The following is a 15,390-nucleotide window of genomic DNA, read 5'->3' as shown; positions in this document are numbered from 1 at the left end:
ACACCCTGCACCGCCACTTCCAGCATTAAGGTGTACATTTATCGCAAGCTTAATAACCTACATAAACTCAGTAAGCCAGCCTGAGAGATGAACATTAGCATTCAGGGATTCAGCATTCAGTTGGTGAGGAGAAGGTGTAGTTGGACTGAAGTGCCCAGAAACAGCAGAAATATGACGACACTCACTCAATACAGGGTTTACAGTTCTTTTATTGTAAGTATTGCATTGTTTACAAATAGCTCCACTATGACAATCTACAGAAATAAAATGAAGATGCTTTTATTTTAGGAAGTTGAACCGCACCGGTCCAGAGGAGATTTGCCATTGGTTTAAAGTAGTACTTCTTTGCACTGCAACCAAATAGAGTGAGTAATCAGAGGTAATTAAATCATATAAAAAAGGGCTGCAATAAAGGATACATGTTTACATCAAGGAGGTTGTTCATACCCCTTCGTCCTTTTGCAGCGACTGGTTGTCTGACGCCTGTTGAACCGCGGCACTGGCTGCAGACTCCGTTGCCAGCATTCAAATCACAGATTACAGCATCACAGTGGACATAAATCTGTTGACAATACTGGTGTTACACAAGTTACCTTTATAGAGAATATGGTGTGATCTGCTAGCTCACATATAGCCCACCTCATCTTGCAAGACTTCCTTATCCTTCACAAAGGAGAAAATCTTGACGGAAAAGCGTTTGAAGAGCGACGGAACCACAACCCTCTGGTCACTCACAACCGGGTGGAAGATGGTGATGTAGCGGTCCTCAAGGTTCTCGCAGCTAAACAGGAAGCGTACACAACAGTCAGCTTCGGGCTTACAGTGACGCGTGCTGCTCTCACACCATCAAACATTACCCGTCTACTATAATGTCCCAACGAGGCAGAGAGGTCCTCTCCTCCTGTAGTGTGGCCCAGCAGTTGTCCAAGATGAGCTCCAACTGGGGATTAGCCGAATGCAGCAGCGCAACCTCAAAGTAAGCCGGTTGCCTCAAGTACTTCTGCACAGGATAATCTTGTGCTTGATAGAACAGCTCATATGATTCGTCTGGGTGAAGATAAAAAAGGGGTTAGCCAAAAGTTTACAGTAGTTACAATAGCTCTTAAATGTTGCTGCAATACGACTTACCCAGGGCCAGTCTCATTTCAACCATCAGCTGTCCGGTACCAATTTCAGCTGATGGAATATTGACTAATGGTTTATTATCAAACTCCAGTGTTGCCTTGTCATTGACCAAGTAGTAACAAGATACAGTGTGCCTACAGAAGGGCGAGGAAGCAATTATAAAAGGTTAGGCATGCTTCCTATAACCTTGTTGTTAGGGAAGTTTATGGCTTGTCGTAAACTACCCACCTAAAGTCTGGCTCAACTGGTGATGTGTAGGCCTTCGCTGAATAATCCAGGGAGATATCATTCTCATACAGCAAGTTGTTTCCAAAGAACTAGACCAAAAAAGCTTGTTACTCGATAGCATTACCACATTTATTATCAATGCTGTCAAGAGGTCAATCTACTTACCACCCTACTAGTCCCACAGGAATTTACATTAAAAGAGAAGTGTGCAAACCGGTCATCACTGAAATATGGTTTGCACGACTTGTCTCTGAGGGTGAGCTGATGTGGAACAAGATTGGGGACAGATTCCACCTTCACACTGAGGGCAGTCATGGTCCCATTTGAGTAACATTCTGAGAATACAAAAAAACCAAATATCACCAGTGTGTCAACCTGACAAACACTAAACAATGACACCATGTGGCCAACATATTACTTGTTGTGGTCAAAGGAAAGTTGCAGGCCAGGGAGAAATCATTGAGGCTCCAGTTGTTGATAGGCTCCCACAGTAGTACGTCAAGCCTCGCTTTGACCGAAGACATATCGAACAACTGGAAGACAAATGAAAGCTTGATGCAGATGTCTTCGGTGTATTGATAATGAGCGATCTTGCGTCACAGCACTTGAGCTTACCTCAAAAGCTACATCCAGGGAAGTGTATGGCAAGGAAAGGCTGAGGTGTGTTCCATTTTCAGTTTGACCATAGACTCTACCGAGCTCAGGAGTAAGCATCTGTGTACCTAGCATCGTCTCAAAGTTGCGTCCCTGACTCCCATATTTCACAGTTATGAAGAATGAAGCGTTGTCGCATGTGCCAAATACACTGGGAAGAACTAAAGAGAAATCATTGTCACCCAAGCAGCATTGCAATAACAAGGAGTGCTTCAAATTGAAAGCACAGGTCTAGTTTATTTAATCAGCTTACCAACATCATGCAGTGATGCATCCACTGCAAGAGAGTAGGAAAACGGTGTCTCTTCTGGCATGACCATAAACCCGTAGGTCAGTGGCAGGAAGTAGGCAGTAAGCAAGGGCTCTGGATTCTGAAGATATGAGATTAGATAAGACAGCAGCCTGGATGAATTTAGAATCTTTCAAAGTCATCAAGCCGCCTTACATGTTTTAAAACAACGTCGTCAGAGAAGGGCACTTGCAGCAAATAAATCTTTGAGCCATTGGAGTACTTTTGTTCTTGAAGGAAACCTTTGGCATTGCACTCCGCAGCAGACAGAACCCCAGTTGAGAAGGTGATGTTCACCAAGTTCACATCATGCAGCATAGTGCCAAACTTAACCTTAAACACCCCTTCCTCTGGGATAGTTTCTAAATAGAAGGGATCAAGCTTGTTTAAGACATGCAATTATGGTTCTAGTATTCCTTTTTTATATTTTTGCAGACTTACCATCAACAATATCTGGATACCAGAGCATTAAAGGGGTTGTGATCGGGAAGAGAACCTTATATCTTGTATCAGACTGAGTATCCTTTGCAATCCACAGCAACTCAAGCATGGGTTCCACGGTGTAGGAGAGGTGGTACTGGTAATCTGGGGCATGGCTCTGAAATAATTCATGCAGTTTTAATTAAGGCACCACTGACCTGGTATGATTCATTTCTTATTAGAGTAAAGAGTCAAACCTTGAAGTAACCATCGGGGGAGCCAATCGGAAGCTCAATGACTAGGTGATATTCTGTTGTAGAAAGCGTGTAGCCCCTGGAAGCCATCTGAGCTTTATCCAACCTTTTGCCATTAATGCCCATGTGCATTTCCAATATTTTCACTCTGCCAGTCAACAGGGGTGTAATGTAGCGTGGAATGTTCCATGAGATCGTGCCATCATTAACAGTCACCCCACCTGTTATTGGCAGAACATGGTGAACTCATTAGTGGGGCCTTTTAGTGCTTTCCACAATCCATACGAGAGGGTAGTAACAAGTTCCACCACTGACGGTAGACTCACCAGTAGGACAAGCAGCCATTAAATCCACAATTCTCAGACCCTGTGGCGTGGTGAAGTAAGTGCCCACTTTGACAACCTCCATCGGGACACCAGCCACCTGAAAGTTACAAGAGGAGGATTTAAAAAACATTTTTCTGGCTTCAGCAAAATCTTGTGAAGAGTTTCCAATCAACGCCTACATCTTCCGAGTAGGTCTGCGCTGTGTTGTATGGGCTTCGCACAACCAGTCGATTAGGGCTAGTCATAGCGCCATAGCCAGCTTCGTGAACTTCATCCAGCATCATCACAGTTGGCTCAGGGGTGTAAAAGGTCATCTTCCAGATACCATATGCCGTGTCATTGAGCTGAGGACAAGACATTATTAGGTAGATCCCATGAAAGCATTGTCAAACTAAAATAATATTATTGACCTTTAACATACATTTAGCATTGCGTTGTTGGTCAAGTCCTCCTTAATGTTCCCAGCATGTCCTTTGGTGTGAGGGCTTGCATCTCTCTGCCCCAGGTCTTTGGAGATCTAATCAAGTCGATTAATATAAAGGTTGCCAATTCAAAAACAGAAACCATTGTTTATATAAAAAAACAAGGGACCTACTTCCATGTAGTTTCTGTCACAAACGATCTCCTGGGAGGCCCAGGCAGAGTAGCTGCATGTTTTGGACACATCACGAGTAACCACATCCGATGTCCCTTCACTATACATTTTGAGTCTTAATCCAATATTAAACAATTGATCATCCTAGGGATAAATAAAACACTTTTAGAGTTTGTCATTCTAACCCACTGTGTGGCATTTCAACACAAGTTTAGTTGGACATACTGTGTTGTCAACATAGCAGCCCATCAAGGATGTATAGATTCTGGTGTTGCCCCATGGGTCAGATTCCATGCTATATCCACATTTAGCAGCCAAGCCTGGCGTCAGTAATATATGTTCAGAGCCATCTAGCAGAATAAGAATTCAGTAGATATTAGTTCATTTAAATTACAACTAATAATAAATCAATAAATCTCTACACATCTTACTCGTAGCTTCAATTTCAAGTTGGTTCCCCGCAGCCAAAACTTCGTCCAAAGTCAGCTTCATGTGACTGCCCGCACAGTCTGACTTTATATCAGCATCTAGTGAACCCAAGAGTATGCTACATTAGCTCCAATCCATGGAGCAACATGCCAATAAAATATATGGAGCAAGAAATTGTTATACTTGGCTGTTTGTTCGTTTTCCGATGTGGCTTTGCTTGACCTGCGACGACTACTGCCATCAAATTCCATAATACGCTGAGAAGGACACATCATGTACTCAAAATGTATCCCAACATTAAAAAATAATCACAAATAATCGTCTTCATACATACGTACAAACTCAAGTGTATCTTCATAATGGCAAATGAGATGCAAGCCTACACAACCCCAAGTAGTTCAAGCTGTTGATGAAAACACAGGTGATGAGAATGCGTCTCAAACAGCTGTTTTAACCTGCAGTCATCAGCACGAGACTACGAGCTGCGCATGCTTAACAACTGATCAATTAAGAGCAATTCGGCCGCTAGCTTGCACTAGTTTGTATTAAAACGCCCTTCATTATTATCCCGCACAATAGCCAATCAAAACCCATAGCCGTAAAGGGCGGGCAAGCAATGCAAGCCTATTGTAATAGGCGTATGGCCTATTGTATTGCAAAGATATCCCCCCTACCCAAACGCCATCTTTATATGTTATTGAGCAGAATTAACCATTTAGGGTAGATATGTTTTTGCCTATATATATATATATATATATATTTTTTTTTTTTTGCTAACAGATGCACTGAGCTATCGATTCTACACCATGTTGGGCCTTCATTTGGACAAATCAAATAACTACATTATACTCAAGCAAAATAGAACATTAAAATTATGACATATTTTTATTAACTTCACAATAATTTTATGTAAATCAAAAATACATCGAAAAGAGAAAGCAAATCCCAATGCCAAACAAGCCACTGGGTCTTTCTGTGCTGCTGGTCCATCATGGTCAGTATCCCCGGGTCATTCTGTGCTGCTGGTCCATCATGGTCAGTATCCCCGGGTCATTCTGTGCTGCTGGTCCTGAAGCGTCTGGAGGAGACTGACTTTGGCCTCTTCAAAGTCTGGATTGATCTTCAGTACTTGCTGAAAGTCTCTCTTGGCTTCTTCGAAAAAACCTGTAGAATAGATGTACATTTCAGCGATGCTCAATGATGATGACCATGAATTAATAAATGGCGTACCGGTATTAATGTTGGCAGCAGTGTCCCATAAAGGTTCAGCAAATGATGTATATAATTCATATGCATGATTTGTAACAGCCGCACAGTCTTTAATTATGCAGCTGCACATGTATGATTTCATTCTAAAGTACATGTCATGTCATTGTCTTTTCGTTGGCTCCATCTAGTGATGGATATGGAAAATTACAACCCCATCGGCAACATTAGTACAATGATATGGTCTAACTTTTAAACTAACGATGTAATACCTAATCTATAGTGGATCAGTCCTCTGTTGTAGAAGGGTATTTCGAAACGAGGGTCGACCTCTATGGCCTCAGTGTAGTCCTCCACTGCCTCAGTGAAGTCAACCCTCAGGTATCTGATCTGTCCACGGCTGTTGTATGCGGCGGCTAGGTCACCTGCCGCACATTCCCTGCAAACATGGATCAGATATGCACAGCGTATTATTGAATTGTATGGTGGCAGTATTCGTCGCAGGTACATCGGAAAACAGCCAAGTAAAGCAATTTACTTGGCTGTTGCTCTATGGACTTAGCAGGTTGCTCTATGGACTGGAGCTAATGTACTCTTGCCTTCACTAGATGCTGGTTTAAAGTCAGACTGTGCGGCCAGCCACATGAGGTTGACTTTGGCTGTGGGGAACCAACTTGAAATTAAAGCTACGAGTTAGTACGTATATAGAATTACTGATGTAAGATTATTAATAGTTGTCACTTTATTTAAATTAAACAGATTTCTCCTGAAGTCATACATTGAACAAATATTTTAACAATGATAGCTTAAAATAGACACCAATGTTGTTATAACAGGAAATTAACTGTTTCTCTTGGCCAGATACAAGCTTCTAACTACAGGACAGCCGAGCAGGCATAAAACGATCACTAGTACTACCTCTTATGCAAACACGATGAAATGAACTTTGTATAAAGTTCTTCTGCCAATTCAAAATTACGTTTTCTAAACTCCGAATGAGCATTGGCAAGTGTTTGCGGGTTATTTTCGACGTAAACACCTTCGCTCTCCATGTCGCGTTGATCGTATTGTCACGTCCTTGCGGATGTGACGTAAGAGAGGTCGGCGTCACTATTACATTTCTGTGAAGCACACGTCGCTATGGGCTTAAATACTAAATAAACCATGCATTAAGGTTATTGATTAGGTTCAATAATTGATGGACCAACAAATAAAATAAACAATCTGAACTATGATGACGACTTGTCCTGTTACTATGTCGTTTCTAAAAACAACCAGATGGTGGCAGAATTTCTCTCTCTCTCTCTCTCTCTCTCTCTCTCTCTCTCTCTCTCTCTCTCTCTCTCTCTCTCTCTCTCTCTCTCTCTCTCTTCCAATTGATTAATCTTTGAGTGATGGCTCACTTATCACAATTGATATTTGTCTCTTTTTTTATTGTTACATTAAACTATAATAAATCCCCAAAGCAAGCAAAACACACGTCTAAAGCCATAGCCTAGATTGACATTTCCTTTGAAAAAAAACATTGAGCTTTACATTGGAAGGAAATCTTAACAGTGATGTGTTGGAAAACTGGGGCCCCAAAGCTTCCCTTTCAAGGAAATATTTCGCATTTAACATGTAGATTCCTTCTGTCTATCTGTAAAATATTTGGCTGTTTGTCGCATTGTTCAGACCTACAGTGCGCCTTTTAGGTCATGGAAAGAATTCCGAGGCGCCAAATCCACAAGAAATAACATCCAGAAAATAAAAATCTCAATGATATGCTGCAGATAATAGAAAGGAAGGAAACATTTCCATAAGCTTACAAGCAATTTGTGTCTGTTCTCAGGTATCTATTTTTTCCTGGTGGAAAATGCCCCCTGAGAGGAGCTATAGGTGAGCTCTACTTCCTCCCGCCACATGTCTTATCAGTTTGTGCGTGTGTACTGCTCACTGGATCAAAGGAAGACCTGCCGACCCATGCAGAAGGCTGTTTACTGAGAGGGACAAACGTGAGAATAACATTGGAACCTTTATATTCACTGAGCCGCAGAGGAAATGTGGCTTGCATTCTCTGTAGTAGACGTTACATTGCTGAAATTATGTCTGAATGGCATTAAGGCTTTCCACCTGCATAAGGATGCAGGTTCTTGAAGACAATCATTCCTTAATAGCAAAGAGGCCAGAGTTGGAGATTCTAACATTTAGGTGTATGTTGTTGATGCTGCATCCTGAAGCACAACATATTTAGGCAGATAAAAAGCTGCTGATGGAGAGTTCTCCTTACATGCTCCATCAAACAGATCTAGTTAACCGTATCCCTTGTAAAAAGCAAAAATAACCTTTATATTTTGGCAAATATGACTTGTTCTTCTGAATCTTGTTCTCATAGTCTCAGTAGTTGGCATCTCTTCTGTAAGTTCAAACATTGCAAATGGCTGAGAGACTTAACACAGGGGATAAAGGTCCTCTGGTGTGACCAAACATTCATCATCACGTCCTGTACCCCCCAGCCTCTCACTTTATGGACTTAAAGCTGCATAGCAGCATCCTAGCAGCACTTCTTACTTGTGCACTCTACGCAATACCTTCCCAAAATGCGGTCTCCTTGCCACAATAAGTAAGAATCTCCCGTTTCTAGTGTTCCATCCGTGTTTGACCAAACACTAAAGACACAGATTTAGAAAAGGATACATGGTTATTGTATCTAATGTTACGATGTTTCCAATTATATCTTCATGAGGCCTATATATGGAAGTATATCAGTGGGATGTGAACAGCTCACCTCTATAAAAAAGCTAAATTATGATAATTCAGTATCTGTATGGCTGAAAGGTGTTCTCTCAAAGCTTAATGCCTGCATCTGGAGAAATCACTACAATTACAACTGGAAGCATATTTTACATTGGACCTTTGCATGAAAAGACCAACAAGACATTCCTTTACACTGGTGTTTGTGTAACCGTAAACCATACAATGTCAACCTTTTACTAGGCGTACTCACAATAAAACAGGGGACAATGCCAGTCAATAAAGTAAATGAGTTCACGTGTCAACATAGTGAAGGCATGTCACTTCCATTGCTCTTCGATCCACTGGTTTGAGGTATCCTTTTTGTGTCTCTGTGTGTGGTAGTCAATAAAGCCACCAGCACACAAACAGAAAGCCGCTCTCATGTGTAAAGGCTCTTGACTCAAGAGCGGTTGCGTTATCATGGTATCGGAAGCAGACCCATGTGACACCTAGGTCCGAAGAGAAAGCCAGACTCTGGTAGTCCGCCAGCGACATTGATCTGTCTCCCTGACCCCTGGCTCTCTGAGAGGGTTTCACTGGAGGTCCAGGTCCATTTTAACACGTTGTCAGGACAGACTTCTGCACTGGAGCTGGATATTTACTTTAAATATTGACATTCAGGCTATAGAAAGACATGGTGGTAGGGACATAGGTATTCAGCTTGGTATGGGATAGAAACTCTCTGAAATTGGACAGCATAACAGTTGGAGCTTTTTAAAGCATATAGTAATACTACTTTATTTAAAAAGAGGAGCTGCAGCTTACAGTTTCATTATATCCATCACATAAGATCCCATGAAAAATAGATACATCAATGTCTGGTAGACTGCTGTATAATTGTTTTGTTCACTTGAATTGTACACAACAAACTCTTCTGCTGTTTAAGTTGAAGAACGAAACATGTTTAATGTCATAACTTTTCAGAATATCAATAAAAAAGGAAAGACAGAAAACCAGTGTTATATCTTTAGAAGAGTTGATTAACAACATATTAAATTACTTATTTCAAAACAAGATAATAGGGAACAGGAAAGAGAATAATATCTTGCAATTATCATAAAAATATAAATAAATGCAAAAAACATCTATAAAGTTGTAAATAAAGAACAATTAACCACATTTCCGATAACCACAATTATTCATATATATTTTACAATAGAAAATGCTGTATATCAATTGTGTAATAAAGGAACAAGAATTATGAACATAATTAAAACGAAAAACACATTCTAACAGCAGAAGTAATGTATCTTTGTTAATTGTAACTATACAAACTAGTTTGTTTTTCAAACTAATATATATATATGTATGTGTAAGTATATATATATATATATATATACATATATATGCGTGTATTTAAGAGATTAAGTGAAACGCCATACAAATCGTTTTATATATTTATATTTCCACATCAACATCACAAAATAATGATTATGAATAGCCAAAAACGAACAAAATGTATAAATTGCAAAAAATGAAAAGCCTTTTGTCTCCAAACAATAGCTCTGTATAACCTGCCATTCATAGACACAGGAAGTGAGAGGGACTGCATGCCAGTGTTGCAATGGTCCATGTCTGTGTCTCCGACAGGATGCACACAGTCTGGTGGGTCTGTGGATGTCAAATAAACACCAGGTCAAACCGTGGGCCCTGTTTTGTTTTTGCTTGTTAGCCCACCAATCAGCCGTAAGAGAAACAAGCCTTGCTCACCTACTCAGCGTTCCCCCTAAGCACGGCCCAATGCGCTCTCCAGCTGCTTCACCCTCCCTGTGACGTCACTGAGTGAGAGCAGTCAAGGCCATCATACATTCTCTGTGGGATGTTACAAAAATGTTGATGGGAATGGATGCCGATGTTAACATGCTGTATGGTTACTCCTATTGCCTCACCTTGTTTTGAATTTAGAGGACCTTATTGGGGTTATCTCAACACAGTATTCATTCCCATAAAGTGCTATTTAGCCACAGACGCAAAGCGACTTCTAGTGATACCTCAGATACACGTCCTTGAAGAACAGGTAGGGCGTTAAGCAACCATGCTCTATGTGATTGTGTTAAAATAAAGCTCCTTGCTCAAGGATGCCTGCCAGACGGCTGAGGACATTGGGAATTGACCTCGAGGTGGGTGGGATAAGCCAATGGAAAGCGGGGTAAAGGATATGTTTTGCAGTGAGCTGCTGGATGGCACTCTGCGTCTGCTTCTGGAACGCCAGCCTGGCTTCACATTTACAGGGGTCCTGTACCACCGTGGCCTTCACCTCTTCAGTAGGGGGAAGCACACATTTCACATCCATGCAAGAGAATGGTCACGTACACAGGGCGAGAGCACGAAAAAACACAAACACACACACACACACACAAGTCAGCAATACAACCAGTGCTTTTGTGTAAGAACACATACTTGATCAAGCACAAAAATGCATTCTTTAGATAAACAACTTATTATTTTCTTTCTCCAAAGAAGATGCGAAAAAGTATAACCCGTCATATATCCTGTACAGTAGTATAGTCCAGAATGACTTTGTAACTACCAACTCACCATCAATATTCTGCACTTTGTCCAGGATGAACAGACATGTTGTTAAAAGCTTACTGTTTCTCATGCATTCTCAACTAAGTTTAACACTTATCGTGTGAGTGCCACATGGCTTATTGTCCAACAAATGGGAAACCACAACAGTCAATCAAAGGAGTCAAGCTGTGTTGCTCCAATCGGATGGGATGTTGGGACACACTTCCATTTAGGCAAATAAATGAATTATTAATTTAAAGCATTGTTGTTGTTTATTTAAAGCTGTAATGGGCACGTCTCTAAATGGCATGAGTATAACATCAGCAGTTCAGGTCGTCTGTCAATGTTTTTATGATCATTTCTACAACATGGCGCCGATAAGCAGGGCCCCATTAGGTTCTTACGTTTCATGGAACATGTTTTCTTGTCCGTGTTCAAGATATAACCGTTCCGGCACTTGCAGTAATAGGAGGCGTTGCTGTTGACACATATGTGATCGCAGTGGTGTCCCATGGCGCAGGGGTCCACACCTGGAATAAGCCAGGATTAGGAGGCACCACCAAGATGGCGGCGCCGTGGCGAGGTTAAGGTGGGTGAGGAGACGTTTCTAATATAAAATTTGGGGATACATTTGTAACCATCAACCAATCCTACGTTCCACGGATGTCAATAAGGCATGCCTTATTTACCTCGGTGCCATTCCTTGAAAGATTGATATTCGGCAGAAATCCATATTTTTGATGTATTCCTACTGAGCTGCACTCGAATAACATATTTCTTCATACACATAGTTATGGGACGTTTTTCCCATGCCATCAAGCGTTATTTTTGGGAAGCAAGCCTCTTATCTACGCAGCGGTCTAAGTGTTGCTGGCAGAAGTGCATTTCTTGTCTCTCGATAGAAACCTTCACCACATTTCAGCCACATCTCATTTGCATACTGATTAGGCTCACCGTGTGTTGGACAACACAAGCTAAAACACAGAGAAAACATTATGGAACCGTGTACATTTTACATTGATTAATCTGACCCACCAGTTGCTTTATTAAAGAAATAACTCAGTAGAACCTTGCCTAGCCAGCACAGCTGTTAAAGTATAGGTTGCAATATTATATCAACAGAGGGAAATGGAGTCTGTATGTTTCCTTCAATGTATTCTGTCTATCTTTCTGAGTATTTTGGTCTCTCCAATTGTCAGCTATTTCTAGTTTGGATATACAAAGTTCTATGGAGTTAGATCACTGTATGCTAAGAGAGAATATTCTTAAAGCATTCCTTGGTGAAGATGCTTTGATGGGCTCGGTCCTTTGAAGCTTTCTCTGTGTTCCTAATGACAGAGTACCATTCTTTCTTTTCTGCTGTTGTAAAAGAAGGTGAAAGTTGAGGACCATTTAAGGCCGTGATACTTTCCGCTGGGCTTGAGTTAGCAACTACAAACCAGTACAAGCTCACACATCTGCACTCCATGTGCATGTGACAACATGTGGTCTTCTCCTGCTCCTGAGGTCACTTAGCGTTTAGCTCCATTGTTAACATTCAGTTACAGAGTTAGTGTATAATCCCAGGTGCAATTATTATTAGTTACCTCGATGATCCGTGACGAGGGATCACCGCCCTATAAAGCCTTCCTCAGGAAGCACGGCTTTAAGGTTAACCGAAGAACGGTCTCCTCCGTACCCCAGCCCCCCGCCCCCTTCACAGTCCTACCGCACAGGGTCTCCCGGAACTTGGATGTCAGCTTCTCGATGACACCGTAGGTCTCCACGTAGAAGACGTGGTCCTCCAGGGGGATGCTGGCCATCAGCTGCAGGGAGCGCATGTCGGCGCGGTCCACCCCCACCGCGTAGATTTCGATGCCCGAGCCCCGGGCGGCGGCCGACACCTCCTCCACCTGGTCCTGGGGCCTCCCGTCCGTGACGATGATGGCCACCTTGGAGATCTTGCGGGAGCGGGGGCGGGCGCCGGACTGCTCAGTGAAGGCCTCGTTCATGGCCGTCTTGATGGCGAGGCCCGTCATGGTGCCGGCGGCCAGGGGCTCAATGCGGGTGATGGCGCGCTTCATGTCGGGTTTGTTCAGGTGGTCCTTGAGCAGGAACTCGATCTTGACGGTGCTGGCATAGTTGACTACGGCCACCCGGGTGGCATCGGGTCCAACGTCCAGCGTGTCGACCATGTCGGCCAGGAAGATCTTGACCTTCTCAAATTCGCCGGGGCGCACGCTACGAGAGCTGTCGATGATGAACACCAGATCCAGGGGAAGGCTCCTGCACTGAGAATCGGTTTCTATGGCAACCAATCACAGGCATTGTCTTGAATTGCTTGAAATTATGAACTGTGTTTGCAAACATTGTGAAACATTTCCCTTATTCATTGCATCTTTCACAAAAAAAGAACCATTATGTTAAAGACAATTAAAGGGTGGCAAACAGCCTACAGAAGATTAAAATAAAGTGTTAACAAGTATGTTTTGAAAAAATTACTAGGCTCAATTGACAGGAACTTGTGAGGTTTCAATTAAAATGATACAGTATGTCTTAGAGGGCATACTGTAGCCAGCTTTTAATGGTTCACCAAGATGTTTGTCAGAAAGAGTTATTTGCTAATTTATTTGAGCAGGGGTGGTACAGTGTTTAAGAGCCTGGAAGCCTGAAAATCCCAAACTATATTTGTATGGTTTCTTCATCCAATGTTTTATTTCTCCCTGAACAGAGATTTTTATTTTTACTTTTTACATTATGTTATAATCCAAATTTGTCGTTTGACGAAATTCAAATTGCAAATGTTTTGCCATCATTTGTCAAGACAAACAACAACTTACATTTTAAAGCATTGGGTAACATTGATGTGGGTTATGTAAAGCAAACCTGACTTGGAATATTCTACCTGTCTCCACAGGACTGACGCTGGTGCTGCTGCCGCTTGGGGTACTGACCGGTAGCATCACAGGAGCGGGGGTCCCCACCGGGGCCTCGGTGGTCTCAGTCGCCAACATGGGGGTGAAAGTGGTCACAGGGGGAAGGGTGGTCACCGGTGGTGTGGGGGGCACAGTGGCCTGGCTTACCACTGTTGTAGAGGGGAACTCTGGCAGGGTGGTGGTGGTGGGGAGGTAAACCTCTAGGGTGGGGCTAGAGGTGGCTGCTGCTACTGTGGGGTCTGGCTGCACTGTGGGTGGGGGTGAGGGACACACAGCTTGGTGTCTGTAATAGCCAGCTGCGGGGAAGGGATGGTGAGCCCTGTGATGGTGGACTACAGGGGGTGAGTGAGCTCTGTGGATGTTGTGCCACTGGGGGGCTACGGCACCATTGAAGTGGTGGTAGGGGGGTGGCATGGGGACCGAGTGTCTGTGGTGGTAAGTCACTGGGGGAGATAGAGGGATGGGATGATACACTACCGGCGGTGGGATCCTGGGTGGCTGGTGGTGGTAGTGATAGCCTCTATACCTGTAATCACTGCCGTGAACTATGGGCCACCAGAAAGGAGAAGCGTTAGGGCACATTAACAGCTTGAAAGGAGAATTAAAAGTGTAGAGTGTAAGTTTTCTTTATACGAGTTGTATAGAGTAAAATTATTATTTCTTTGTTCAAGCAGGAACAAATTAATAAGTAAAAGCATGAGTAGGTACAGTCACCTAAACCGTTTAAAACAAGTTTAGGGACTTTGCCGTAGGCATATTGAAGATATCATGCACGTCATGTTTTGAACAGTGTCGTGAAATGATAGGCTTCACTTATTAGTTAGCCGGAAATATTAAAAGATGAAATTACAATTTGCTGAATAACTCTTATTTAACTCAACTTAGCTAACTTTTTTAGATAAAAAGTGTGGAGGTCTAGCTTCAGAACATTAGGCTTTTACCTACATAAATTATTTTCATTCTTACTTGTGTATATATATATGTGTATGTATATATATATATATAAATATATATATATATATATATATATATATATATATATATATATATATATATATATATATATATATATATATATATATATATATATATATATATATATATATATATAAAGGACCTACAGGCTTACGTATAATAAGACAAACCTAGGCCTACTTAATACGAGACAATATTTATATTATTCAAAAAATGAATGGTCTTTAATTCTAACACTTGATTATAATAAAAACGAAATAATGTTTTAGATAATGAATACGTAGACTTACTTGATGGATTCAGCGTTCTATGCGGTGGTCGGGCTATATTTCTAGTCTGTGCATAACTTTGCGCAGTTATGTGGTGGAGATCCAGTCCGCTCGGCGGGTATGTGCCCAAAACCCCAGATAGCAACAGCAAAACGCAGTAAACGCACGAAAAATAAGACATCGTGGCAATGGATTTTCCAACCCTGTCCTGTGCAAACTGGACGCCTGTGAGAGCTGTTCTTCTTTAGCCTTGGGTCTAAATTTAAGTAGTGGTGACCTCAGACCACCAGAACATGTGGTCCAATCCAGGTGCGCCTCGCTCCAGGGATGCGCAGGCACCACCCTAACGTCACACACACACACACACACACACACACACACACACACACACACACACACACTGTAGCGAGGACATGGGA

General features: G+C 42.1%; 3 protein-coding genes across 3 annotated transcripts; all 3 read right to left on the bottom strand.

Moving 5' to 3' along the window:
- Positions 1–624: 624 nt before the first annotated feature.
- On the bottom strand, positions 625–4,785 carry zpax1 (zona pellucida protein AX 1; the record flags this gene model as incomplete). Its single annotated transcript, XM_079753226.1, has 14 exons — positions 625–781; positions 858–1,047; positions 1,527–1,688; positions 1,772–1,886; positions 1,969–2,168; positions 2,261–2,378; positions 2,453–2,658; positions 2,738–2,894; positions 2,974–3,191; positions 3,297–3,393; positions 3,476–3,640; positions 4,117–4,241; positions 4,323–4,418; positions 4,776–4,785. The coding sequence occupies 14 exons, from the start codon at positions 4,783–4,785 to the stop codon at positions 625–627; spliced, it is 2,016 nt and encodes a 671-aa protein (XP_079609352.1).
- Positions 4,786–5,198: 413 nt separating this feature from the next.
- ttc32 (tetratricopeptide repeat domain 32) lies at positions 5,199–6,584 on the bottom strand. The gene is made up of 3 exons (XM_079753975.1): positions 6,445–6,584; positions 5,799–5,965; positions 5,199–5,484 (listed from the first exon to the last, which is right to left on the bottom strand). Exons 1-3 carry the CDS (start codon positions 6,576–6,578, stop codon positions 5,357–5,359), a joined length of 429 nt encoding a protein of 142 aa, XP_079610101.1. The 5' UTR covers positions 6,579–6,584; the 3' UTR covers positions 5,199–5,356.
- A 3,193-nt stretch (positions 6,585–9,777) lies between these two features.
- LOC307087713 (uncharacterized protein) lies at positions 9,778–15,152 on the bottom strand (the record flags this gene model as incomplete). Its single annotated transcript, XM_079753346.1, has 7 exons — positions 9,778–9,912; positions 10,012–10,079; positions 10,458–10,560; positions 11,217–11,342; positions 12,521–13,096; positions 13,697–14,272; positions 14,993–15,152. The coding sequence occupies 6 exons, from the start codon at positions 15,150–15,152 to the stop codon at positions 10,028–10,030; spliced, it is 1,593 nt and encodes a 530-aa protein (XP_079609472.1). The 3' UTR covers positions 9,778–9,912; positions 10,012–10,027.
- Positions 15,153–15,390: the final 238 nt, after the last annotated feature.

The sequence above is a fragment of the Pollachius pollachius genome (genome assembly GCF_949987615.1).
Source record: "Pollachius pollachius genome assembly, chromosome: 16".
Lineage (NCBI taxonomy): Eukaryota > Metazoa > Chordata > Actinopteri > Gadiformes > Gadidae > Pollachius > Pollachius pollachius.
The sequence above is the reverse complement of the archived record's forward strand: the minus strand, read 5'-3'. Positions and strand labels throughout refer to the sequence as shown.

Coding starts and splice junctions, on each gene's coding strand:
- ttc32 (XM_079753975.1), bottom strand. CDS start 6,578: ATGGAGAGCGAAGGTGTTTACGTCGAAAATAACCCGCAAACACTTGCC. Junction 5,966..6,444: donor TCATCGTGTTTGCATAAGAG/GTAGTACTAGTG, acceptor CCATGTTTGCAG/GGAATGTGCGGCAGGTGACC. Junction 5,485..5,798: donor ACTGATCCACTATAGATTAG/GTATTACATCGT, acceptor TCTATTCTACAG/GTTTTTTCGAAGAAGCCAAG.